General features: G+C 37.8%; 1 protein-coding gene across 5 annotated transcripts in view; it reads right to left on the bottom strand.

Moving 5' to 3' along the window:
* Positions 1-23,238, bottom strand: part of LOC122561196 (transducin-like enhancer protein 1) — a 117,020-nt gene extending 93,782 nt beyond the window's left edge. For 2 of the 5 annotated variants that reach the window (XM_043712770.2, XM_043712788.2), the window contains exons 1-4: positions 22,764-23,238; positions 22,193-22,293; positions 21,518-21,581; positions 21,312-21,356 (exon numbers count right to left, since the gene is read on the bottom strand). In XM_043712770.2, coding sequence (XP_043568705.1) covers positions 21,312-21,356; positions 21,518-21,581; positions 22,193-22,293; positions 22,764-22,787 — 234 coding nt within the window. In that variant the 5' untranslated portion in view covers positions 22,788-23,238. The other 3 variants (XM_043712804.2, XM_043712797.2, XM_043712813.2) reach the window with 2 other exon arrangements.
* Positions 23,239-26,867: the final 3,629 nt, after the last annotated feature.

Here is a 26,867-nt window from a genome sequence, read left to right as displayed (position 1 = left end):
GCATATACACAGAAGTTTAATGAGCACTTTCTACCTTTAATTACATGGAAACACATACACTGAAAATCAACCTCACTCCCATCCTTCATTATAAGATAATCACTTACAGTAGAATAAACATTTATGCAATAACCACAAGTGGTCATATCAAATCCCAAATCATACCCCTGATATAGGCTGAGAACAGTGATAGGAGTACTGAATTCCAGGCATGAGAAGAAAGTGTTGGTGTCATAAGGCAGCATTAACTACTAATCTTACAGTAAAAGGAACAATTAAATCATAATGTAAATAAATCCTATATCAAATTTGAAAGTCATTTGGTCGAGTCTAGAAAAAAAAAATTGTACCTAACTGAAGTCAATGCACTTAGAAAATCATTGTATGGTAACAAAGAAATAACCGAGGTTTCGTGAAAAGTAAATCAAACAATCTCACTTGTGAGATTTACTAGATTTTTAGGCCAGCAATATTAGCCAGCATTAACCATGAGCCCAAAACTTCCCCATTTCTGACTTCATTATTGAGGGAAGGTCAGTGATGAAGCATTTGAAAATGGTTGGTCCTAGGACACTACCCTGAGGAACTGGTTCTTGTCTCTCAGTGGTAGAGTCCCAACGTCTCTGCCAGGAAGCCCAGGTTCAAGTTCCACCTGCTTCAGGGGTGTGAAATAACATCTCTGAACAGGTTGATAAAACAAAACTTATTGACCCAGAGGAACTCCTGCAACAATTTACCAGGGAGCAAATGACAGAACTCCAACAACCGCAAGCACTGAAACAGTGTTCCATCCAAATTTTATCAGCATGTAGCAGCTCCGAAGATCCAATGCAGGTGAAGTAAAAGTCAGCTTTGCAAGTTAAGATGGGATTTTCATAGTCATGCAACAAAATTCAAAAGGAGCCTTAAATGTCAAATCACACACACATTCCAAAGAAAATCATTAGAGGCACATTGCTGCAGTTATTGATGAGTTGGCAATCCACTACTTTCATGGCCATTTTTCGTCTTGCACGGCCACAGTTGTAAGGAGCAAAAGTTATTCTGCTCTACAATGTGAGAAATTGCCCTGCTATTTGATTTACAAACATCAGAACAAATTTAATCCAGCCAAGTGACCCGTCAGCCTACTCTTAATTATTGACTAAGTGATGAATAGAATCATCAACAATGTTATCAAGCATTTTTTACTCACCAATAAACTGTTCACTAAAGACAGTTGAATTTCATCAGGATGACTTAGTTCCAGACCTTATTATAGCCTTGCTTCAAAACAAAAATGACAGAGGTTCTGATTTCCAGACATAAGAAAGCATTGATGTCATAAGGCAGCATTCAATACTAATCGTACAGTAAAAGGAACAATTAAGTCATCATAATGTAATTAAATTCTATATCAAATTTGAAAGTCATATAGCCAAGTCTAGCAAAAAAAAATTATACCTAACTAAAGTCAATGCACTTAGAAAATCATTGTATGGTAAAAATGAACCAAACAAGGCTTCGTGAAAAGTAAATCAATCTCACTTGCAAAATTTACTAAATTTTAGAAGCTATAGTGAGCACTGTTTATAAAGAGAAGCTAGTTGATGTAATGTGTTTAGATTTCCAAAAGCATTTGAAAAGGTGCATATAAAAGATTATTAAACAACAACTCATGGAAGTAGGAGTAATGTTTTAACATACGGATTGAGGACTGGTTAATGAACAGATATACTGCAGGGGAAAAACAGTACTTTCAAACTGGCAGGTTGTGCAAAGTGAAATGGTGCAAGGATTACGTTAAAGAGACATAGTAAATTTGCCAATGAAACAAAACAAATTAGAATGTAAACTGTGAGGAGGACAACCAAGAGCTTACCAAAGAGGTACGGACAGGTTGAGTGATTAAGAAACAAAGTGGGAAATGAAGCATAATGCAAAGAAGTGATAGGCTATTCGCTTTGGTCATAAAAATAGAAATGCGTTTTTTTTCTAAAAAGGTATGAAACTTCTAAACATTGATGTTCAGAGAGTGTGTACATATGAAGACAAAACTACAGAAAGCAATTAGAAAGGCACATGAATGCTGACCTATTATTGGAAGAATGGGGTTGGGGGGAGTGGCTGGCGGAATGGTTTAGAAGGCAAAAAAGAAATTTGTTACAATTGTATATAGCTTTGAGACTACACTTGCGAGTAGTGTGCGCACAATTGGCCTCCATATTGGAAGTAATACAGAAAGATTCACCACTTTCTGGGATCAGAGTATTCTCCAACAATGAGAGACTGATGCTTTATATCATTGACTCTAGGCAATCACATAGATCGGAAATAAAACAAATAACTTCAAGCAGGGACAGTGAACCTATAGAATTCTCAACCACTGAGGGTTATGGTTGCTCCATCACTTCATAAAAATTAATTCATAGAGGGTGGTAATTATTGGCTAGCCAGCCTTTATTGCTCAGCTTGAAATGATTGCAGTGTGTGGCCTTCCTGAACTGCTACAATCCATTTTGATTAGCTAAACCCATGTGCAGTTAGGGAGGATTTTTGACTCAGCAATAACGAACATAAATATATATTTCCAGCTAAGGATGGTGAACGGTTCGGAGGAGGACTTGCAGATTGCTTCCATGTATCTCTGCCCTTGTCTTTTTCAATGATAGCAGCTGTGGGTTTGGAAGGTACTAGCGAAGGAGTCTTGGTGAATATTTGCAGTGCATCTTGTCAATGTGACATGCTACTGCTAGTAAGAGTCAGTGGTGGGGAGCGGGTGTTTGCTGATGTGGTGCCAATCAAATAGATCACCTTGTCCTGAATGGTGTGAAGATTCCTAACTGTTGTTGGAGCTGCACTCATTTAAGCAAGTGGGGAGTGTTCCATCAAACTCCTCTCTTATGCCTTGGGAAGCAGTGAATAGACTTTGGAAAGTCAAGTCAAGTGGCGAGTTACTCATTGTAGGATTCCTCACCTCTGACCAGTCCTTGTAGCTACACATTCATATGGTTAGTCCAGTTCAGTTTCTGATCAATGGTGATTTCCAGGATCTTGATAGTAGAGGATTCAGCAATGGTGATGGTTAGACTCTCTCTTGTTAGAGATGATCACTGCCTGGCATTAGTATGGTGTGAAAATACTTGCTACTGCCATCCCAAATCTGGATATTTTTCACATCTTGATGCACTTAGACATGGTCTGCTGCAGTATCTGATGAGTTGCAAATGGTGATGAACATTTTGTACGCACATGACCCTCCAAGAGGGAAGGTCACTGATTAAGTAGCTGAATATGTTTGGGAGCAGGACACTATCCCAAGAAAGTCATACACAGATCCCCTGAAGCGGAGATGACTGACCTCGAACAACCCTAACCTTTGTGTCAGATATGACACCAAACAGTGGAGTTTTCCAGATTCCCATTGACTCCTTGATCCCACACTCAGTCAAGAGTAATCTCTCACCTCATCCCTGGCAATCAGCTCTTTTGTCTATGTTTGAACCAAGACTATATTGAAGTCAGGACCCATGTGATCCTGCTAGAACACAAACTGATCATCACTCGACAAAGTTATCACGAACCAAGTACTGCTTGATAACCGTGTTGATGATACTTTCCATTATGTTACCAAAGATTGAGAATAAACTGATGGGACAGTAGTTGGCAGAGTTGGATTTGTCCCGTTTTTAGTTTATTGGAGATCTTGATTTATTTGGCCAGATAAGTACAAAATAAAAGTTTTTATAAACATTGTCTCTGTCTCAACACTATTCAAGCTCTATATGACCAAACAATTGTTTACCAGAGACATCAATTAGTATCGGTTATAGCTGATATGAGGGGTAAGGTGACAAATTAGCAGTGACCTCATTGATGGATGAAAAAGGCTGAAGGAGCTAACTGACCTACTATGTGCAAAGATATAGAGAGCAATATATTAAGCATGAAGTATTTCATTCAAAATAAAATTAAACATGGTCTCAAAAGATTCACAACTTCAAGCGATCTTAAACAGTAAATTATACAGGTTTGATTGGTTTGGATTAAAAAAAAGAGATCAACAACAACAGTTTTAACAAAATAATGCAATGGCTTATCTACCTGTTCCAAGATTTGATAAAACCATTAAAGGATTGTGTGCCTGATGAATGCAAGTATAATAATTAATACTTGTAAATTCATCCTTCAGGAGATGAGGAATAGGAGTGTTGCAATTATGGACACCTACATCACTTTTGGAGAAAGGTGGATTTAGAGCACTCACAAAATGAAACCTCACCTTTCCTGAAACATGGAAAAGAACAATCAGACAAATTTGATTATTTTTATGCTGTGGTCACAATAAGGAATTCGGGGAGGGGGAGCAATACGCAGATTGTTTTTTTCAAAAAAGGAAAAATCAACAGATTTCAGACACAGTCATGTATATATCTATCATGAGGTTATTGACACATTTCAATGTTATTGCTGATTACCCCCAAAGCAACTAGGTCCATTCACTCAAGTCTTTGCACAGCTTCTGTCTCCCTTCAAAAACTATTACCATTGCCTCCTCTGCAAGTCTGACAATGATCCAATAGCTAATATACCACTGTAAACCTGGAGGATTTCATACGTAAAATGGATAGCTTTAGAGTTTTGTTCTATCTCCTTCTTTAAAGTTGACTTTGGTACCATCTATATCTTATACAGATAAAAAAAATCTGACCGAGTAGAAGGCATTTTTCAGGTTACACCGGCATAGGAAGTGTAGATACGGAGTTCATTCTGAAACTAATACAAAAAGCTGGTTCATGCATCTCAGAGTTGGCTATAATCTGCTTGCTACTTGTTTGAAAAAGAGCAATATCAAAGCCCTTTGAAGGAAGTGATGAGCACGACGAGTTGGTATTGTTCTAATTGAAGTGCAGTTACCAATGCTAGAATAATATGCATAAATGCTAAGTACTGCAACTTTGAATGAAACATACCCAAACAATTGAAAAGTGTGAAAAATGAGCAGTCATAATCCCAAATACCTTAGAAACTACACACTTCAATAGTATCCTCCATGGCTCAACGGTGGCACTTCTGTCACAGCTTCACTCAAGAGACTGGAGCTCAGAATCTAAACCAACACATGTGCAATAACAAGAGATTGCTATACTGTGTTTCATATGGGATATTAGGGCAAATGGTGTCTTTATTTCTTACGTAGACATAAAAGAGCCTATTGCACTACTTCATGGCACTGTAGTATTGCCAGTATGCTGGCCAATATTTATCACTCAAATAACATCATAAAAGAGTGGCTGGTCATTATCTCAGTGCTACTTGTGGGACCTCACTGTGCGACCATGCTTCCTGCAATACTGATTGTATTTAACAATTACCTCATTGGCTGTAAAACACTTTGCTCAATTTGGGACTTCCTGAAGTCACAAAAGACACTGTACACATGTACAAAATTCTTTATTTCCCAGTATTTCACAAACTAGTAAAACACATATTTAAGAACACAAAAAGGATCTAGAACCAATTATGACCCTAGCTAAATTAAGCTTGAGTTTGACTTGCTTGATGATTCCACTAAAGAGACACAAAGCATGTTTCACAAGGTTTTCATCAGAATTTCATTTTTACATTGTATAAAATCACTTCACATCATATAAATCTTCCTTATAACTTCAAGCTGACCAACATGAAAATTAATTACCTATTTCATTGTTAGAGTGGTCGAGGGACCTGCCTGCTTGTTGAAAAGAAACAGAGCCAAAAGTGCCCTCCAAGAGAATATGGAGCAGAAATCATGAAATTATTAAAAATAAATTTTAAAAGATACTTCATTTGAACAATGTAGTTCAAGTTTCCAACACATTTTGTAGAAATGACAGCTTCAGGTATGCATATTGATTAAAATATATTTATTCTTTCTTTTACGTATTTGAATTTTGTTTTCAAAGCTGCATGACCAGAGCTTGGCAGCACTAAGTGCATTACGCTTATTCACTCTCAAGGCAGATTTTGAACCCATTGACAAGAGGAAGCTCTTGTATATGTCTGGCAGCTCTTAGCCCAGAATCTCAAGTACTCTTCATTGTTTGTGTTCCTAATGCAGAACTCTTGAAACATGCCAGAATGTTTGCATTCATTTTTAATAGCAAGCTTAAGAGCAAGGCCTATCAAAAGAATGACAAAGCAATTCCATTCATCAGTTCCTGCTACAGCAATGATGGCCTTTTGATTTATTCACAAATGACAAGCTCAGCAAGCCCCTTACTGAAGTACTTTCGTCTTTTTGAGAATCATTAGAATTAACATGAAGGAATTCTGCTATATTTTACATAATCAATGAGCATATGACACTTTCTATTGTTGGTTCAGTTCTCACTAATTGCCAGCTTACAGCACTGACCTACTTGCTTTCAGGCAAGCTTAAAATATTTGCTGCACACCCCATATTCATTACGTAACTACAAAATGTAAAGGGACAACTAAGAATATCAAGATAGCTTAAACTGATATTTGAACAGAAATAAGGAATACCTCAAGCATAATTGCATTTATGCATGACAAACAATAAAGCCTCAGAATTTGCAAAAAGCGGCAAAGTAGTGATGTTGGTAGTCACCAGTGAATTCAAAGCACAGTTGGTTCCGCTATAACATGGTAGTTCCATTGTCATGCAATCCCTTGTTATCAGAAAAAATCATGTAACAACAGCAGCACTGAAACTAATGGGACTGGAACTACCAATACATGCTTTCAAAGTTTACGGTGTAGAAATAGTGTCCCCAATTTGTCAATCGCGTTATAGAGAATTCACATTAATGAAACACGCTGTATAGCTGAACAACCTGTAAGTTGTCCACAAAGTTCCTGTGAGCTTTGCAGTATGGATGTCACCTTTGTCAACATTAATTTCATTCAGGTGCCAAGTATAGGAGGCTTCTGCTGTCAAGTCATAGAGGAGACCATCACAATGAAGAATTCTTTCAAATAGCAAATCATGAAGCAGTTTCAATTGTTCATTTTTATGAATTTAAAGAAATGGAATGAAAGATTATAACATAAGATTAAAACATAAAACAGAAACATCACACAAAAAGGAGAATAAAAATACATTTTGCAAATATAAAACATGTTCACCGAAGCCAGAGACGTTATTCAAAAGTAATTACAAATTGACACACTTAAAAACCCAGTTACATTTCATTCAAAGTGTACCTTTGTCAAGGGTTGCTATGGGTAGAGAATAGTATAAAAATGAAAGCTCACATCAATTCAGTACTATCTACCCTATTTCCATCTGCTCGAAATTAAACAGCACAATCTACAGAGCAGCAGGGAATCACTGACAGCAACTTCTGGATTTCTGCATTCAGCTCTCCATATTTGTTCTCCAAAGGTTATAGTCAATTTTACAAAAAAAAAAGCAATTGTAAATGACTTCTGCCATAATTCAAACTGCAAATCCAGGTCAATAATTAATTATACCTTCTTTTGACAGTAATCTGTTAGCTGAAATATATATTCCATAAACTTATACTGAACTCAACTTGCACGCAGTCTGATATTTATAGGTGTTAACTTCCTGAATGTTTTGCCACACAAGAATTGCAATATAGAAATATGGCAACTTGCAATACAAATTCAGGCCTTTCAACTGGTTAAGCTTGTGTGCCTCATTTAAAGAGCAGTTGAGCTTAGTCCTAAATCTCCTCTACTAGAATTTAACCCTATAAAGTTCTTAATCTTCAAGGAATTGTCCAATTTCAGTTACAATTTTTTAGAATCAATTTCCATCACCTTTCAAATAGAGATTTTCTGATTCTAATAGCTTCTCTCCTCTCTAGATTTTTGCCAGAGATTCTGAATTTATGACTTCTAATTAATATCCTACTTACCCAGAGAAGAATCATTCCCTCTACTTCATCAAAATATCTCCGTATCATGAATACTTATATTCAGTCATTGCATAAATCTCTCTGCTTCAAGGAATACAGTGCTAATTTCTCCAACCTCCCCTAATCACAGACAGCTTCAGGGCATCTTGACAAATTCTGATCAATCTTTAGGCCTTTCCTAATTGTGGTGCCCAGAATTGGTCACAATACTGCAGTTGATGCTTGATGACTAAATACGAAAATTCTATAATGACTTCTTTAGTAAAACTTTTTGTAAATTAACCAACTCCGAAATGTTCAAAACATTTCTTTTCTTATATTTTTATATGCTCAAAAAGGTTTGTCAATTTTTTTCCCCCACAACCATGAAAACTTGGGCTATTTTTCTGCACTGCTTTCTACAAAATGGTCAGTTAATTAATCAACATTCATTGATTCATGTACTGATATTATCAAGTGAATGCAAGAATAAGGCTGCATTAATTTACATTTGCCAGATTACTCCTTCTTTGAAAAAGTTACTGATTGGAGATATCACTAGTACTAAATGCCTTTTGTCAACCTTTTCAAAGAACTGTGCTGCAAACCAACAATGCAGTTCCTGTGTGCCTAACAGAGTCAATGTTCTCTGCCCATTGATTAGATTAGATTGGAAATAGGCCCTTCGGCCCAACAAGTCCACACCGACCCGTCGAAGCGCAACCCACCCAGACCCATTCCCCTACATTTACCCCTTCACCTAACACTACGGGCAACTTAGCATGGCCAATTCACCTAACCTGCACATTTTTTTTGGATTGTGGGAGGAAACCATAGCACCCGGAGGAAACCCACACAGACATGGGGTGTATGTGCAAACTCCACACAGATAGTTGCCCGAGGCTGGAATTGAAGCGTCTCTGACGCTGTGAGGCAGCAGTGCTAACCACTGTGCCACCCATTGTTGCACACCCCTAAGCAACTTGTCTAACTTTTGTCAATTATCGTTTAGATTGCCAGAGTTTATCAATTTCAATCAAAACGTATGCAAGGGTGAAGTTTAACCAAACTAAACGTGCATAAGAAATTTTTAAGATTTTCCAAGTTTTCTAGCCAAGGTACGCTTGATGGGTGATTTGAAGCAAATACAGTCTCAAACTCCTATGACACTACATGTTTCAATAACCAAGTTGCTGGATCAAGTCATCTTGCCCCAATAAACATACCTGCAGACTTCTCTGATAAAAATACTGCATTACCTGTCTGCTAATGGAGCACCAGCTCAGCACTAAAATGTTTCATTAGCAGACACCTCATTCAAACATCATCTGATTAAATGACCCTGCCTTTTTATCCCCCCTTTGTCCATACCTTCATGTCCACCTTGCTACTGAGAATAATCACATATGATGCGAGAGTACGACATGGACAGCAGAGGATATTCCAAGTGTAAACATTACATCAAAATTCTGTGTCCAGGGTGGGTTAAGGAAGAACAAGAAAGAGATTAAAAACTGAAAGAGATTAAAAACTGAAAGAGCTGTGGATGCTGTAAATCAGAAACAACAAACAGGAGGTTGCTGGAAAAGCCAAGCAGGTCTGGCAGCATCTGTGAAGAGAAATCAAAGCTAATGTTTCTGGATCCAATGACCCTTCCTCAGTACCAGAAAGAGAACTGTATTAGCCGTGGCTACAAGAGCTGGTCACGAGTTGGGAATTCTGCAACAAGTAATCAACCTCCCAATTAATTAAAACCAATTCATTGGAATCCTGCCTAGCAGCAGGAGACAATGAGATATTATCTACTTGCTTGAACAAGTGCAGTTGCAGCAACTCTCAAAAGCTCCATACCACCCAAGAAAAAGCACCTCATCCACCACTTAAAAATGCACTCCCTCTACCAGCAGCACACAGACCCAGTTATACAGAATATTTACAAGGTTCAATCCAACAAGTAGGCAAATCTTCTTTGTCAGCAAAATTCCCGACAAGTTGCATAGCCACACAGATTCCTCCCAAGTCAGCATATGCAGATCGACATGCTGACGCACTGAGTTCTGGTTTTAGAAATTGTTGCCATGCACAGACATTGGAAGTCCTTACATTAAAGAGAGAGAAAAAAAAAGAGGGAATATACCTTCCAAACCTGTATCACCATCACCTCGAAGTACAACAGCGTCAGCTGCATGAGAACACCACCAAGTTTCCTGCCAAGTCATAACGTCTCACGCATCACATAAAGTCAGTGCTTCAAATGCCTGGAACCCACTTCCTAACAGCAAGTGGTGTGTCTCCACATACCTTGGGCTACAGCTTTTCCAGTCAGGTCACCATCACCTTCTTAAAGTTTAATTAGGAAATGGCAATACTCATCACTTGAATGGAGTTTTAGAACTGGATCATCTTTTTGATAATATAACTAAGTTTTCTAAAAACCATTTACAACAGGAGTTATTGCCAAAAAATATGGAAATAATTTTATGCAGTTAAGTTATGGCAGGTACTTAGGTAGATGGTTTCCATCAATGATACAAAGATTATATTGCTAACTGAAGTGTCTACATATGTCATACTATGCTAAAATTTGCTTTCCTATTTACAAAGAAACTTGCCCATTTTCAGCAATTCAGCATCATTAGTGACTGATTGAATGAAGTGCAGCTTTAAGTGGTCGGTGGAATTCTTATTAAAATACTTATAAATTTAAGAACAACTACAAATCTCAACAATTTGCTGTAGACCAAGAGCCACTTTTGAAACTGACAGTGATAGGAAACATTTATTTATACTTCTGATTACCAATTAATGTTATGAGGGCATTTTAAACAGTTGCCGTCAGACATTAGAGTCACACAGGAATTCTATTGTATGCCAATTCATTCACATGGAGGTCTGATGTTACGGTGTAAATATACAAATCATTAACAGCATTTATTGCTGAAAGTGGGAAATGGGTTGCTGTGTGGATAGAAAAGTAAACTTATGTAGCACTTGCTAACGTACAAAGCTCCAATTCATACTGAAGCCTTACATCTTTCATCACAAAGAATACAGGAGCTTGGCTCTCAGAAGAAGGAAAGACGACTTCAAACTTATACCCAACTCATAGATATTGGTCACAACAACAGCTGCATGGACAAGGTGAAGTATTGTAGGTTACCTTTATAACTTTGAACACAGCACAAACACTGTATGCATTTTTTTAAAAAAAGGCAACATATGGCTCAATGCCAAAATACTTCTGTTATACAGGACACTGATGAGACCACTGCTCCTTCTTTAAAGAAGAATGTAGATGCACTGGAGATAGTTCAGAGGAGTTTAATGGATTGACGAGGATAAGCTAGTCAGTCAGGGCTTATTTCCCCCGGAGTTTAGAAGAGTTAAGAATGACTTGACTAAAGTTTAAATGATCCAGAATGGCCTGGAATGAGAAGGTGGGCATGGAAAAGATATTTTGTCGTTCAGGGTGCCCAAAAGAGGGGGCACTCTTTCAAAATTAGAAGGTCATCCTTCAAGGACAAAGATGAGAACTTATTTACTCCAGAGAGTTGTCTGACTTTCAGTAGGAGTAGGGTCATTAAATACTTCGAAAGCAGAGGTAGATTGATTCCCTTACCGAAGAAGAATTTAAGGTTAATCAGGGAAAATATAAATGTGGAAGTCAAAACACAAACTAAATTAGGCATAATCTTTCTTGAATGATAGAGAAGGGTCAAAGTGCCGAATGGTCTACTTCTGCTCCTATTTCATAATATTTTAATGGTCCAGACCTGAAAATTATGAAAATCAAGTTAGAGAACATTAATTTACTTTTTATAGCAAAATATATTCATATGGTGATTTGAAGGCGAACTTCTCATTTTAAGTATCATGTGACACACACTAGACATGCATTTGTTGCCCCATACTTTATCTTTAATTATAGTCATACTAAGCAGATATGAACTACTTGTGGTCATAAACATATACCTACGTAGCCATTTTAAAATGTTTAATTTCCACATATTCATTAATAATACGGTTTGACTCAAAAAGCCAGAAAATAAAATGTTACATCTGGTTTTATGTGTTCTTGAATACAGGAAATATGTAAATTATGCTACAAAAAAAAAGGAAAATACAAGTTCACTGACATTCTTCAAACCTCTTTAACCTTAGCAATCATTTTTATAGCAAATAATTTCCCAGAATTGTTTGTACCTTTTTCTGAATCTTATGAACATATGATTTAAAAACAATCACACTTGCAAGAATTGTCACATGGATACCCTTTCATTTGTAAATTGCAACACTATAATGCACAATGAGAAAATCCAATGTTGCACTTTTGCTCATTAATGAATAATTTAAGATGATCTGTGCCAAGCACAAAGAGAAGAAGAAATCGAAGGCTGTCAGACCACCACAAATGGCTTATTGACCTCAAGCCAATTCTCATTTCCATTTATTTTTTAAAGCAGACTCATGACAAAGGCATTCCTTCATGTCACTCAAATAAAACAGCATACTAATGTATTCTAGTGTTCCATTAATTGATTGTTTAATAAATGAGGAGCCGGAACCAAATTGTTAAAAGTGTAACAGCACATCAAATACCTTCCATCAACACTGTGGTTTGAGAAAGCATACTGCAAACAGAAAAAACAATTGTCAAGTTCAAGAATTTACAAGTGCTTTCAAGGTTTGAGTTTGAGAAGAAAAATTAAACTGTGGTTTACATCAGTTCTCATTTTTTATGATCTGTGGGAATGCAAAAGCTACAGAATGGCTTATCAAACCAAAATTTAAAATCGGTGCAAGTGCCACTGCCAAAATTAGCACTCCCAAAAGCACTTAAAAGATTATTTAATTCCTTGAAATTTAATTTGTTCCAGATAGTCTCCATAGCAACACGGATGCAATCCCTAAATCATTGAGTAATTGGAGATCTTGTCTTTTCTCTCACTCCAAAATTCAAATGATTTCTTCCGTGTACAGATCTCTGACGTGACACTTAGGAATCCACAGTCATTCCCAGTTTACAGAATCATTAATACGAAGAAAGTCAAAACTTGGTGTTTTAATTCATTGGTAGACAATAGTTTTACTCATGCTTGTGTTGTGTTATCTCCAGATTAAACCATTCTAAAATCGTCCACAAAGAGCCTCTCTTCCACTACCCTCCATAAACATGTATACATGCAAAGTTCTGTTGGCTTATAATAGACTAATAGAATTTATTGCAAGATATCTACCACACTCGCTGACTTCCATTTGCTCCCACACCAGCAATGCCTCTATTTTAAAATCCTCATCCTCATGTTCAATGCTTCCATGGGCTCAATCCTTCCCATTTCCGCAATTTGAACCTATTGTCTAACTCTCAGAAAAGTCAATGCTTTTGTATATCCTTCACTTCTTTTGGTATGACGATAGCATTTCACTAGTGACAACATTTTCAAATGTTGACCAAGCTCCTCAGGAGACAGACACCGATTGCAACCAATAGGGTACCCCTCGGTGTCCAGTACTCCCCAGGAGCTGAAAAACCATGCCATGTTCTTCACAGCCTGCAACACATTGATGAGGATGAGCATCTCACCAAGATCTTCCCTATGCCTCCATTTCTCCCCTTTAATCAACTGCCAAGCCTTAAACAGACACTTGTTCGCAGCAAACTGTCCAGCCTTCAGGACATTGACCACAACACATGCAGTGGTCGACATGACAGGGTTGTAAGATGTGTCAGAGTGTCGACAAGGTACTACCATTACACATATGGACACCACCCACCACGTATGGAGCAGACACTCATGTGACTTGGCCAACATTGTCTATCTCATATGCTGCAGCAAGGATGCCCTGAAGCACAGTACATTGGCAAGACCAAGCAGACGCTACAACAGTGGATGAATGGACACCACATAACAATCAACAGACAGGGGTGTTCCCTCCCAGTCGGGAACACATCAGTGGTCAGGGACATTCAGTCTCAGATCGTCGGGTGACCATCCTCCAAGGCAGACTTTGGGATAGGCAACAGCACAGAGTCACGGAGCAGAGGCTGACTGCCATGTTCAGGAGCAACAAGGATGGCCTCAACCGAGGTTCATGTCACACTACAGGTGACCCCATTACACATCTCTCTCTCTCTCTCTCTAACAGGTTTATACTCTATCACACCCACACTTTACCAAGCTTTCACACATGCAAACACATTCTCCCAGGTGCACTCACATGCACACATTCACTTTTTCTCTCTCTCATGCACACGCACTCACATACGAGTCTATGGAGTGAATTTGTATTTCCAGAATTATATTTGCAGATACATTCTATTTTGCTAAAAAAAATGCACAATCTTCAAGCAGTCAATACATGCAATGTTTTGTAAATTCCACTTTGGAAATTGAACCAGTCTGACTCAAGGTTGGGATACAGCCAGACTCTAACCTCACACCTTTTAGGTGACATCTTAGCTCAGACAATGCATTAGTTATCTCGAGAAGGTGACTTAAAAGACATTCTGGGATTTACATACTAATGAACCGAAACCTGCAATCCATTCTAAAAGATGAACGACTTAACAACAATCCAGGTTTGTTCAATACAGAGGAACCTCGATTGTCCGAATGACACGAGCAGGGAGTATATTGTTTGGATAATCGAATGCTGGATAACAGTGTGGCCAAGCGTCGAGACCTTGTTCGGATAATCCGAAATTCAGATAATCGAATGCTGGATAATTGAGGTTTGTTGTGTATCATTTCAGTTGCATGACACTGTAATATTTTGCGATAAATTCTGTGTCTTATAGTCTTATTCTCCACAACCACCTGACGAAGGAACAGTGCTCTGAAAGCTAGTGCTTCCAAATAAATCTGTTGGACTATAACCTGGTGTTGTGTGATTTTTAACTTTGTCCACCCCAGTCAAACACCAGCTCTTCCACATCATGGTGACCAAGTTTTCGATCAACTTTGTTGGCTAATGTCATTGTTTTTTTGTCCGATTACACTTCTGGGTAATTACACATTGGGATACCATACGATATTAAAACCCTCAAATGAATGCAAGTTGTTATACCACAACAAACCAAAAGGATACAATATTTTAGTAATGTCTTTAAGCAGCTACAACAAAACTAACCCAAACAAAATTTTTAATGGGGAAGTTTGTTAATCAATGGATTACAAAGGGCACAACTCGGATAAAAGGAAATAAGATTTTACTACAGTCTAAACATTTTAGATTTCAGACATTAGTTTTAGTCAAACTTACAAATGAAATGTGCAAGATTCAGAGAAATTTCTCACTAACGAAACTTTCTCTCAAAATAAACGGACAAACTCCATACAAATTAGAAACTACCCCAAGTTAGCCATGAATAGTTCGAAATTCATATGTAATAGAGCAAAATGTGCTCGCCAATTAGTGTTTTGTTTATAAATCTGAATAGTTTCTTTTAAGATAAACATAGAATAAAGCATTTTTCATCTTCCAAATTCCTGTTACTAGAAAATAGTCTTTAGTAGCTGCTGTTCACTTTAATGCAAATATTCACATTGCACAGCTGCAACTGTGAATATTGTTGAATCATAGCCAACTGACAGAAACTTAGCTGTCATCGAGATGCTGGGAGTCTCCTTCTCACATCTTTAGTATGTCATGACTCTCCTTGGCATAAATGCCTCACACTGTTACCCATGGTTGTAACTTGTTTTCAACACATCCCAACATATTTAATTTATTCAGCTTTATCACCATGCAGTAGCAATGAGGTGAACATTGCAACCTGAAATCACATGAATGCAAATAACTTGGCGCTCCACCCAAATTATATTGAGACGCCTTCCATTTGATGTTGGTCAGCAGGCTCCCCGAGTGCTCATTTGTAAAAATAGGTTTGCTTGCCATTAAAGTTATTCAGATTTCGTACTGAAGTATTTTAGCAAAGAAAGCCAAGCCTGTTCTACTCATACAGTAGTAGCCCATTGGGAACCTATGCAGTTGCAGCACTAGATCCACGAGTCTATTAAAAGTTTCAAATTAAATGACAGGAGGTAAATGCAAATGGTTGAGCAAAAGAAGTACTAATTTAAACCATGGAAGAAAATAATTACTTGGGTACAAACAGTATATCTGAAAATAAAACTACTTTATTTTTTGAGACTAGACTTCCAAACTTAATTCTATACTCCTGCTTTTTCAGTTCATTGCATTATACAGCCAAGCTACAACACAGAACCTAATGAAGCAAAGATCCATGCCATCCTCTAAACCCATACAGCCAGCTCTTCTATAATTAACAGGAGCTTTTCATGATTCATCCAAAGACAGCAATTGGATCTCAGAGTCAATTTCTCCAGCCATCACCAATGCTTTCCAACAGCCTTGCCCTTCTAATGCAAAATCCATACTCCCATAGCCGTGCAAAATGCTAAACAAGCAGTATTGGCAATTCACTCGAGTGCTGTAATATATTTACTGCAAATCCTCATGGCATGACTCCTAATATAGTTTTTATTGTGTCTGCACTTGTCAATACAGTGACTGGTCACTGTCTGGATAATCTGCCAAGAGCAACTGTTTACCCAAGACAGCAATAGGATACACAAGCCGTGTAAAGCTTTAACTGTCAAGATTCCCTGGCTCTTGTCAATGGCCTTTAATTAACAGTTCACTTTATAAACTTTAGACCTCATCAGTAATGCCTTACAAAGAAAGATGTGGGGAGAGAAGTGCCAGACAGGCCATGCAGTTGAGGTGCTGATTTGTTTACATAAATAAAGTAAACATGGTTTAATTTAATTTCAGCCAACAATTAGTTTCAACTTATTGTTTAGAATTGTACAATGAAATTAATTTATATAAAACTTTGGACTTAAAAAATCCTCAAATCAGTTTTCAAGGTAGTTACCTACATTAGTTCCCTTCAATTAAATGATAAATACGTATATGGAACATTCTTAAAAAAAAACTTTCCATGTCAGGCTCCTCATTTTGTTCTAGTCATCTAGATGCAAATAAACATAAACATGGTTTTGAGTAACAATTCCCAAAATGGAAAACAAAGTAATAAGACTATTTTATCCCAATCTGATAATAACTAAATTTAAATGAGCATTCAAATCCTTAAATGGGGTCTTTAGGCCAGAAGATCCAGGTTCAAGCAATGTCTGCTGAGTGGTGCATTATAACACATTTAAATAAGTTGATTAAAAATATTTTCAAATCCCTATTCAGCTGTCAACACAGACAGCAAATTACATTTAGAATTGACCAAAGGCTGAAATCCAACTTAATATCTCCCATTGAGAAAAATACAGAAATATAAACTTGGTCACTTACAAAATAAGCTTTTTGCATTGTTATTATAATTCAGTATAAACAAACAATTAATTTGAAAGAGGTTCAGTTTCATTACAACAAAACAACACCTGAGAGAGACATGGTGATATCAATGACTCACCAAATGCAAGACTCAACTTGAACACAATGTCAGAAAAATTAATGACACAAGTCACCTACAGCACCCTCAAGCAACACAATTGAATCTAATGAGAAAAGGGAGATTAAAATTTCCAGTATCAGCACTTGCAATTACTCAGCCACTTTGAAGAACCCAAGGGAACCCTACCAAGGGCCATAGAAATGAAAATCTAATAAAGTGAACAGACCCAAAGATACAAGACGTATGACCTACACTGTAATTAAATGGGCCTTACAGATACCTCCACACAAATTGAGAGATCAACGTGAGACTAACAAATTAAAGAAATGGTAAAACTTCATTATGACATCAGTTACAATAGGACAACAGATTTTCTTTTAACCATCATGCAGTTTGCAAAGAAACTGATACATCTTTGCGCAATAAGAACAGGATCTTTCCTTTTAACAAATATTTGATTTAAATGAGACTGAAAATACATGCATTACTTAGTTTCAAATGAGTTTAGTTCCATGACTATACATATGAGTTCACTGAAGTGTTGCTAAGCTACTTAAACCACTGGTCATCATAGTGTTACACACTAGTTGACAGGAGGCGTCATCATTTTCCTGTCATCAGCTAGCAACTCCCTGGTGCAATAATCTATGTCCATGACCTTCATGCCATGATTGTAAGCATTCTTGAAGTGGAGCTTTGGGGGTCCTACTTAAGTTGCCTGGTCCCGTTTACCTCAACATAATCGCTTGAGGACTGCTGTGTCTTCCATCCGCATGTGCCCAATCCATTAAACCAACTTTTGATGAGTGCTAACAAACGTGGGAGTTCTGCCAGAGTCTTGATTTTGTCCTGCCAGGATATAAACATCATATGCTGCAGATGGCAAAAGGTCAACAGTTGTATTACTTCACTCCACAGATGGAGTGTATCTCTGGTTTGTTCTTTTTTTATTACAATTCCCTTCTCCAATTTCAAGGATTCTTTTATTTACAGCTAAATTGAAACATTGCATATCCAGCATTGTGCAGTGCAAATATTTTATTCAGCCATCACTTAAGCCAACCAAACATTGCATACCGATAATGTGAACTAACAAGATTTCCCGCTTCTACACAAACACCTAGTAGTAATCTCAAGGAAAGGCAAAATGAAACTCAACTCATACTAAATGGAGAGGCTAAGAATAGTATCCCATCTCAGATCAAGGATAGGTCAAAGAACTTATGTCAGACCAAAATACTTGAGAAGGGGAAAAATTCTGTCACTGGGAACACAGGTATCAGGGGACTGAAAGAGAGGAAAGAATGGAAAGGAACAACTAAACTTGAGACGTTTAGTTTCATCAATTTATTTAATAGCAGCAAATCTTCTTTGGTCATTTTCTATGAAAATGCATAACCATACATCTCAATAATACTTACTTCAAACATAGAAAATTGCATCCTTGCTGGCTTACTTTGGAAGAGACCAATCAGCCAATTAGCACTGCCAATAGCAGCAAAACCCATTATATATAATCGAAGTCCATCCTAGCCTAACTTATAATTAGTTTAATCAAATGTTATATCTGTTAGAACATAATATACAGTATTTTGTGCATCATCTGTACATTATCTGAAATTTCCAAAGGACAAGAATTCCATGTGACAACAAACAATTTAAAATGTTTCATATACTTAGGCACTATGTTCAGTACTACAGTCAACTAATCAGGACAAAAGTTAAATTAGCTTTAAAAGCTAGACTATAATCTCAATATTCAAAGTCATATTCAGATTACTAGATCAATGTTAATCTGAAAGTTAAAAAGGATGGCCAAGACTAGCTGCAGGATCCTAGTTACTGAATAATGTCTCAATAACCAAAATATTTCTATTTTGGGTGAAAAGGAATTTTGTGAACATGAAGTAGAAATAACGAGATTCTTTCTGCCAAATCAATTTTGAAAGGCCACCAGTTAAACTGTGAGATCACAACACTCCACCTTTAATTATCTGCCTGTACATTATAGCAAGAAATCATTATACTCTGGAACATTATGCAGGTTGATGTGAAGAGCTGAAACATTAACAACTTGAGTTTAAATCTTACTTCAAATCTTCCTTAAAATCCTCCTTAAATCTTCCTTAAAATTTATCAGTACACTGTTGACCAGTAAGAAACCACATCTTTTTACACATTACTACTACATCAAAAAAAACTTGATGACATTCAGAAAATGAATTTAAAAGTAACCAATAAAACAAAGCCAGTTCAAACAATGAATATTCCTCACTAGTCAAAATACAGAATTTTCTCAAGCCAGTACAAACATGAAAAAACAATACAATTTTAATCAGTTAAAACTGACAACTGTAATCAATATCCATTCATCTTCTTACAACAAATGCTTCTAAATATGCTAAAAAAGTTATATTTAAACAAAAACACGGATAGTTTTTTTCATGTTTTCAGTATTACACATGAACAAAAAGCACTTATGTCTGAATAAAAACCATTTGCTTACGACTCTACAACTCTGCAGGTGGTATCCTCAAAGACCAAGCAAAGTGCCTACAGAAGACAAACCTCAAGAAGAACATTTTCTCTTACAATGTTCACTTGCTATCTAGAGTATAAACTATAAAAAGATAAGCCTGCTAGGAGCCTCACTAATGCCCAGTCATCTCCCAGAGAGATTTCTTGTCAAACGTAACCAGGCTGCATAAGCCTTTTCTACAGCATAATGAGCACTTAGGCCACACTGGTGATCAGTCAGCAAAATGCTTCAGTTTCAACCAAGTTATACCTCTGGCCCCAAAAGTCATCTGTTTTGAAGAATTATGATCAGATACCTTTGGCAGACATATATAGTAACAATAAATGTCTGAAATTTGTAGTATAAAAATTCAGCATGGTTGAAAATATATCTTAACAAAAGAAAAATGTAATTTAAATGTAATGTATAAATTCAAATCTCTAGAGAGAAGCAAATCAGGACTGAGAAGGAATCCATCATATAGCATTCTACAAAAAAAAATTAACTTAACATCCTTCACTGCTGTACATAAGTAACATTGCTGCATTTGACAACCATCAAGGTGGTTATGCAAACAACTCTGCATTTCCATTTCAATGCAACACAACCAAAGACAAAAGCACACTAGACCACTTGGGCAATTACTGCATTTAAATTAATACATCAAATAATCATTTCTCAGCAGTGGTGAATTTTAAAGCATAGAATCAGTCAAATCAGACCCCAAGTTGAAACCCATTCCTATGTTTTTTGACAAGGATGTCTCAGCAAAGAGATAATTTAATGGTGACATTTTCAAAAAAGAAAATCAATGTCTTAAGGACTTACTATCAATCGTATCTTCAGGATTAAAAATCACAAAGTCACCACTTCTCTTGGATTGCTTTCATCCTGCAATTAATGTTTTCTTGGCACACAACCAGAGTCAAAGCATCATTTAATACATCAATTGCTTGATTTGCCTTGCTCACATTATCCGCCTACATTGTGCTTTGTTTTGTTATTTTAATATACTCAAAAATAGCCTAGCCTTATCTCAGTATCATCAATTGTGTATCTATGCCTCATGTACAAGAGCAGTTTTAGTTATCACGAACATACAATGCAGTAACTTATGACCATCTCTTTAAACCTCAAAGAGCTTTTTATTTCCCTCAACCCCATAAACTCCACATGCATAGGACCAACAGAGGCATCTGTTCACCTTCAAATTTCTTTGCATACAAAGGAGTGTTAGTCACTACACCATACTCTGTGGACATTACATAAATCCTTCTAGAATATTACATTTTGTTTATCAAGCCATGATGATCATGTCAACTTGTCAGGCATATAATAAAATTTGAATTTTAACATTATGTTGCAAATTTACATTTTCCAGATCCTGAGAGTTCTAATGATGATTTGATACAAAATGGTTAAGGCTCTTCCTTCAGATGTTGATGGCAAATGTTTCGTTACATCTACTTCACTAAGTTCAAAGAAAGAATTTCTATAAAAATGAGCTTACCTGTTTGTGCATCTCAATATTCAATCCATAAGACATTTCATAATACTGTAAAAGGAAAACATGATGATAAACCAAATGATAATGATGTTTTGACTAAACTGAAGAAGTGCGAGTTTTCAGTAGTTTACTTCCCATTTCAGATTGGGAAACATGACAAACTAATAGCATACTACTTCTAATTTTAAAAGGTAATTGTTTAAGCTCACCATAACATAGTGTCGCTGCATTTCTGTCTTCTCACTTGCCAATTTCTCACATTCCAATTTTAGACTGTAAAATACCAAAAATTTTTAAAAATCTTTCACAAGATGCAATTGCCGCCACAAGGTCCAGTGTTTGTTACCGATCCTTAAACAGCCCCGAAAATGTCAACATAGGAACTTTTTTAAAGCAACAACAAAAGCATCTTAAAGAGTGCCTACGTAAAAGACTGCAGTAGTAGCAAAAACAGAAGTACTGGATAAATCAAAAGAAAGAACAACCCATTGTAATGCACCGGATATTAAAATTTAACTGTAAACTTCACGAATAATAAAGTAAATAAACTCAACTGTTCTAAATGCTTTAGTCATTAAATTAAGCCGAGTTGTATACAATTGAAATCAACTCGTATAATTTACGATTTTCAACGATGTAATTCATAAGTGTCAAAAAAGTTCAGAGGGTTTAGACCACTAAGACTCCTGTTTCCTCAATGTGTGGTTTGTTTGCAATCTTTTGAAAGGAACCAAAATCTGGCCGCAGCGAGAGCGCCGCTCTCTGGTGAGGGAAAGTAAGCATTGGCTACCTACCGCAGACAAACCAAATAACACCGGAGACTGAACTAACCAGCAGCAAATAAACATACTTTTCCCCGGCAGAGAATGGAAGACTTATTTCACCTGTGATACTGAGCCTGCAAAAACTGGAACTCTTCTTTAATACGATCCAGCGATTCGGGGATGGTGAATTTGAAAGGCTGGGCTGCAGCCTGGTGCGGCGTCTGAGAAAACAGCGGGTAAGGAAACAAGAATTACAAGTACACAGAGACAAGAGACCGCGAACGATTCAACTCGCAGCCTAGGCAGCTTTATACCAGAAACTTTCCGACAGAAGAAAGCAACGAACACAAACACATGACACTGAAAGAGGGCAAGGTCGTTTGACAGAATTAAACACTGGACCTTTTGTCGGTCTACGTAAGCTCGGTAGAATCTGTGATCTTCCTGCCCAACTTTCAGGGGGGACAGTTATTGAGATGACATTGTTTCAAAACACAGCAAGGAACAGATGTGCACGCAGGTTATCTGGGAACTGATTAGAAGTAGCTTTCCACTCAAAATATCACACGACACTTTGCTGGTAGTGCAACTATACATCGCTCCGCTGAAGGTGTTTTCATTTCCTTGAATAAAGATCACACAATGAAGTGACAAAGCGGCCGACCAGGAGAGCTGCTTTCTCTTTACTTACAGGATGCCTGCTCTGAGGAAACATTGCTGGGTCCGCCAGACGCTAACCACCGTTGCTCAAACAATCGCTCGATCTCCTTTAAGAAACGCACATTAATAAGAATTCCCTCGAAAAGAAAAACAAAGTGTTTACTGCAAGCGCATCCTTGGTTTAGGTCCCCCCAAAAAAGGTGGTGTTTTAAGAGAGACTTTAAAGCCCTCAGGGAGGCTGGCAGATCTCGCTGTCCCGGCTCAACTCCTCTCGGTCTTTAAGACAACAAAACCTTTCGGAAAACAGCAATTGCCACTTCTGTAACAAGACCAAATTTCTAAGCCGCCCCAGGAAATCTTCTCGGCTTCTTTTTCTTTGATTGCAGAATATCCACCAGAATAAATATAGAATGTATACCGTGCGAAGTTTAAGCGGGTATAATTGCTACAGTGAAAAACAATGTAGCAGTTTCCCCCCACACAGACTGGTTACATTAACACGCGGTTTCTATTCCACCCATCCTCCCCCACCCCCCCCATCGTGATCGTTCACCAAATTTAGACACGCGCAGTTTGAGGATACGTTCCATCCCATTCTTCGCCAATCAGGATGCGGAGAGGGGCCCTTGTTACACGTGGGGTTGTGTCATCATCGCGGAGCGTTGTCCAATGGAAGGCGGCTACCGTTGTCGGCCAGCTGTCAATCAGGCTGAGCGGCGACAGAGCCCAGCAATTGCGAGGCGGCCTGCCTTTCGACTCCTTTTCTATTGGTGACTATGGAATGTCAATCACGCTGACGACTTATGCCTCAGACCAATAGAGCGCAGGATTGTGTCTGTTTGTCTCTTTCTGATTGGCCTCTACTTCCTTCCCTCCGCCCTCATGTTCCCACCCCCTTCGCTCGCGCGGGCTGCGCTGAAACGGTTCGAATCAAACGAGTGGCCGTCCGTCAGTCAGTCAGAGAGAGACAATAGGGCGGCGGCGGGCTCAGCTGTCACTCAAAGTAACGTGGGTTCCAAATACTGACAGGGGGAAAAAAAACATAGACAGACAAGCCTTTGTCCCACCCACAACGAAAAGAGCCAGAGCAGGAATGTTAACTAATTATAACAGTGTAGCAAAGCTTCACATCTTGCTTTTGTTGAAGGAGTGCATCATGTCGGGCTGTTATGATTGTTGTAAGCAACTTTGAACAAAAGGGTTTCCTTGAAGCTAATGTAATCATAATTTTAGGTCTTATTATATACGTCGCGTTAATTAAATAAATTGGAATGTATTTTGTTGGTGTGTAATTCATCCCCCCCCCCCCCCCACACACACACACACACACACACAATTTTGACAATATCTACTTCACTTTAAGTCCTGGGTTTGGTAAAAGCGCGAACACATCAACAATGTCTGTGCTGAAATGCACATCAAAGCGGTCCGCGTATGTTTTCAGTTCGTTTTACTAGAAAATTGCATCCAGATGTTTAACAGGTATTACATCGGCTTTTTCAGCCTTGATTACATCGGTTTATTCTGTTTGTTTACAGCTCTCTTGGCTTGTTAGGTAACACAAAGGAAATATTCACGGCGAACTTCTTATTGATTGTTTGAAACTGACTTGAGTTGAGAAACAGATTACACGTGTACCTCCGTTCACCCCCCCCCCCCCCCCAAGACGACAAGTTGCTCGGAATCCTGACTATATTTTTGTTGTTGGGGAAAACCCTCAGGGTGATATTCTCCAGACAATGCCTTCTTTGCACGCAGGACCCCTGTGAACTGAAACTCTGATAAGTGAAAAGACTCCAGACCACACGCGCGATACGTAAAAGACGCTTTTATTTGTTTCAACTACTTCGTTACAAGAATCCTAGTACGATACAATATTCTAAAATTCCACTCCTAAGTAATTCATAGTATCTCTCCTGTCAAGGCGTCATGCCATCACTGAACCAAGGTTTCGTCTATATGCAAATAATTTCCGATATTGATAGCAAATTAAGTTTTATTATGTGTTCATGGACATCTTACACAATAATAGATCATAGAAAGATTAACAATAAGTGTGATTCTGTTTCAACAAATGGTCTCCCGCCACACTGCACACTGGAAATGAAGACTGAACATTTTAGATGAGAACCAAAAGAAGTGCGGTTGCGGAAGTCAGAAACAAAAGTCAGAACTGGCTGGAAAAGCTCAGCAGGTCTGAGGGAGGACCACTGGACACTAAATGTTAACTCTGATTTCTCTCCAAGGATGCTGCCTGACCTGCTGAGCTTTTTTCCAGCAATTTCTTTGTTTATATTTCGGATGAGCCTGGTTAGGAGGGCAGTGTGTAATTCAGTTCCCCTTTTAAAACTGTAAATCCAGTTCTTATTTACACATCATTATATCAGAGTATTCTCGTCACGCGATTCCTTAGTTCACATATTTCATGTTTTTGTTATACTCTTTTTTGAAATAGTTGCTCTGTAAGATTGTCATGCTGCCACACCACTTCAACTTTGCAATTCCTCTCAGCTTGTACTGCTAAGAGAAAGTCATATATACCAACGATGTTCTGCCATCCAAGTTGCTGAAACATTTTATAATATCTCTGTTAATAACAACATGAAATCAAAGTATTATATGAAAATAAGGTTAGATTTTATGACATTCAAAATTACTCCCTGTCCTTAATTCCTGCTTCACCTTAAGGTACACTTGAATTTGATGACCTTTGGGACAATGTTCAACTGCCTGCCACAGGAAGAACAGATGGCAGCAGCTAACAACATTGAAGATAGTGGACTAGTGAGGCCTGGGGAAAGTGGAGTGGTGTGATTGACAGGTTGGAATGTGGGGATGATGTGTTTGCAAGGGTTGGGGTGATGTATGAGGTTGTCAGAGGATTCATCTCAACCAGTGCATTAATACCATAAACTTGCATGTCACAACTTCACGATGGATGTGTGAATGAGTAGGCTGTCAATATGCCTGGAACAGATATTGGGTTTCTAAATATGCAAATTAAAATTATAAACAATTTTTCAGATATAATTTAGGGAATCGGGCACCATACCTGGTAAATTAGCAGTCCTCAAACAACACACTGGTGGCTGCTCACTAAACAGCTAAGATAACCATAAGACATAAGAGCAGAGATTAGGTCATTCAGCCCATTTAATCTGCTTCACCATTCAATCATGGCTGATAAGTTGCTCGACCCCATTCTTCCATTTTCTCCCTGTAACCCTTGATCCCCTTGACAATCAAGAACCAATTTGGTTCTGTCTTAAATGTACTCAATCACCTGGCCTCCACAGCCTTCTGTGGCAATTAATTCCATCGATTCACCACTCGCTGCTGAAGAAGTTTCTCCTTATCTCCATTCTAAACAGTCTTCTGTTTACTCTAAGGCTGTGCTCTCAGCTCCTGGTCTCTCCTACCAATGGAGACAGCTTCCCAACGTTCACCCTGTCCCGGCTATTCAGTATTCTGTAAGCTTGATTTTTTTTGGAAAAGTCCAAGAGAGTCAACAATATCCCTCTATTCTTGAAAGAAAATTCTCTCACTGCTGGCATCTTTGGTTCCTGCAACTTGTCACTACCTTTCCTCCCCCTATCCCCAACTACCTCAGTGAATTCCATCAGCTGTATTCCTGCCTGATCTGCCTGCGAGATCAATATTAGAGTTGAATAACGTCCCAACTCCCAGAAGAAACAAGTTGCAATAGGATCCCTCTTGATGTTTGTAGCTGCCTAGCAGTTTACTAATAAATCTCTGGCATCTAAAGGCCTAACTTCAACCCATCACAATGGCAGATGGAGCAGCTGCTCGTTTTGGATACTACAAGAATCCCACCCTCATCTCCACTTACATCATGTGCTTAAAATTCTGGGTATTCACAGGTCTTTAGAATGCTAAGTTTGGGCAGCTTCACATTCTAAACTAAATGCAGTCTGAATGCAATATTGTACTCATACATATAAATCTATTTTGTCTTTTTAGAATTTTTCAAGTTTCAGTATTCATTGACCTCATTTATTACTACTTCTATTCCTAAGATTTTTTTCTAATGATCCAGATTTCCTGTCAAGAAGTGTGAATCTTTTACAACATTGCAATGTTAGAATATTGTTACAATAGTACATGTATCAGCTAA

This window comes from Chiloscyllium plagiosum, unplaced genomic scaffold (genome assembly GCF_037043375.1).
Source record: "Chiloscyllium plagiosum isolate Xiang-an unplaced genomic scaffold, Cpla_swu_hap1 HiC_scaffold_2, whole genome shotgun sequence".
Taxonomy (NCBI): domain Eukaryota; kingdom Metazoa; phylum Chordata; class Chondrichthyes; order Orectolobiformes; family Hemiscylliidae; genus Chiloscyllium; species Chiloscyllium plagiosum.
This window is presented reverse-complemented; position numbering and strand designations above follow the sequence as displayed.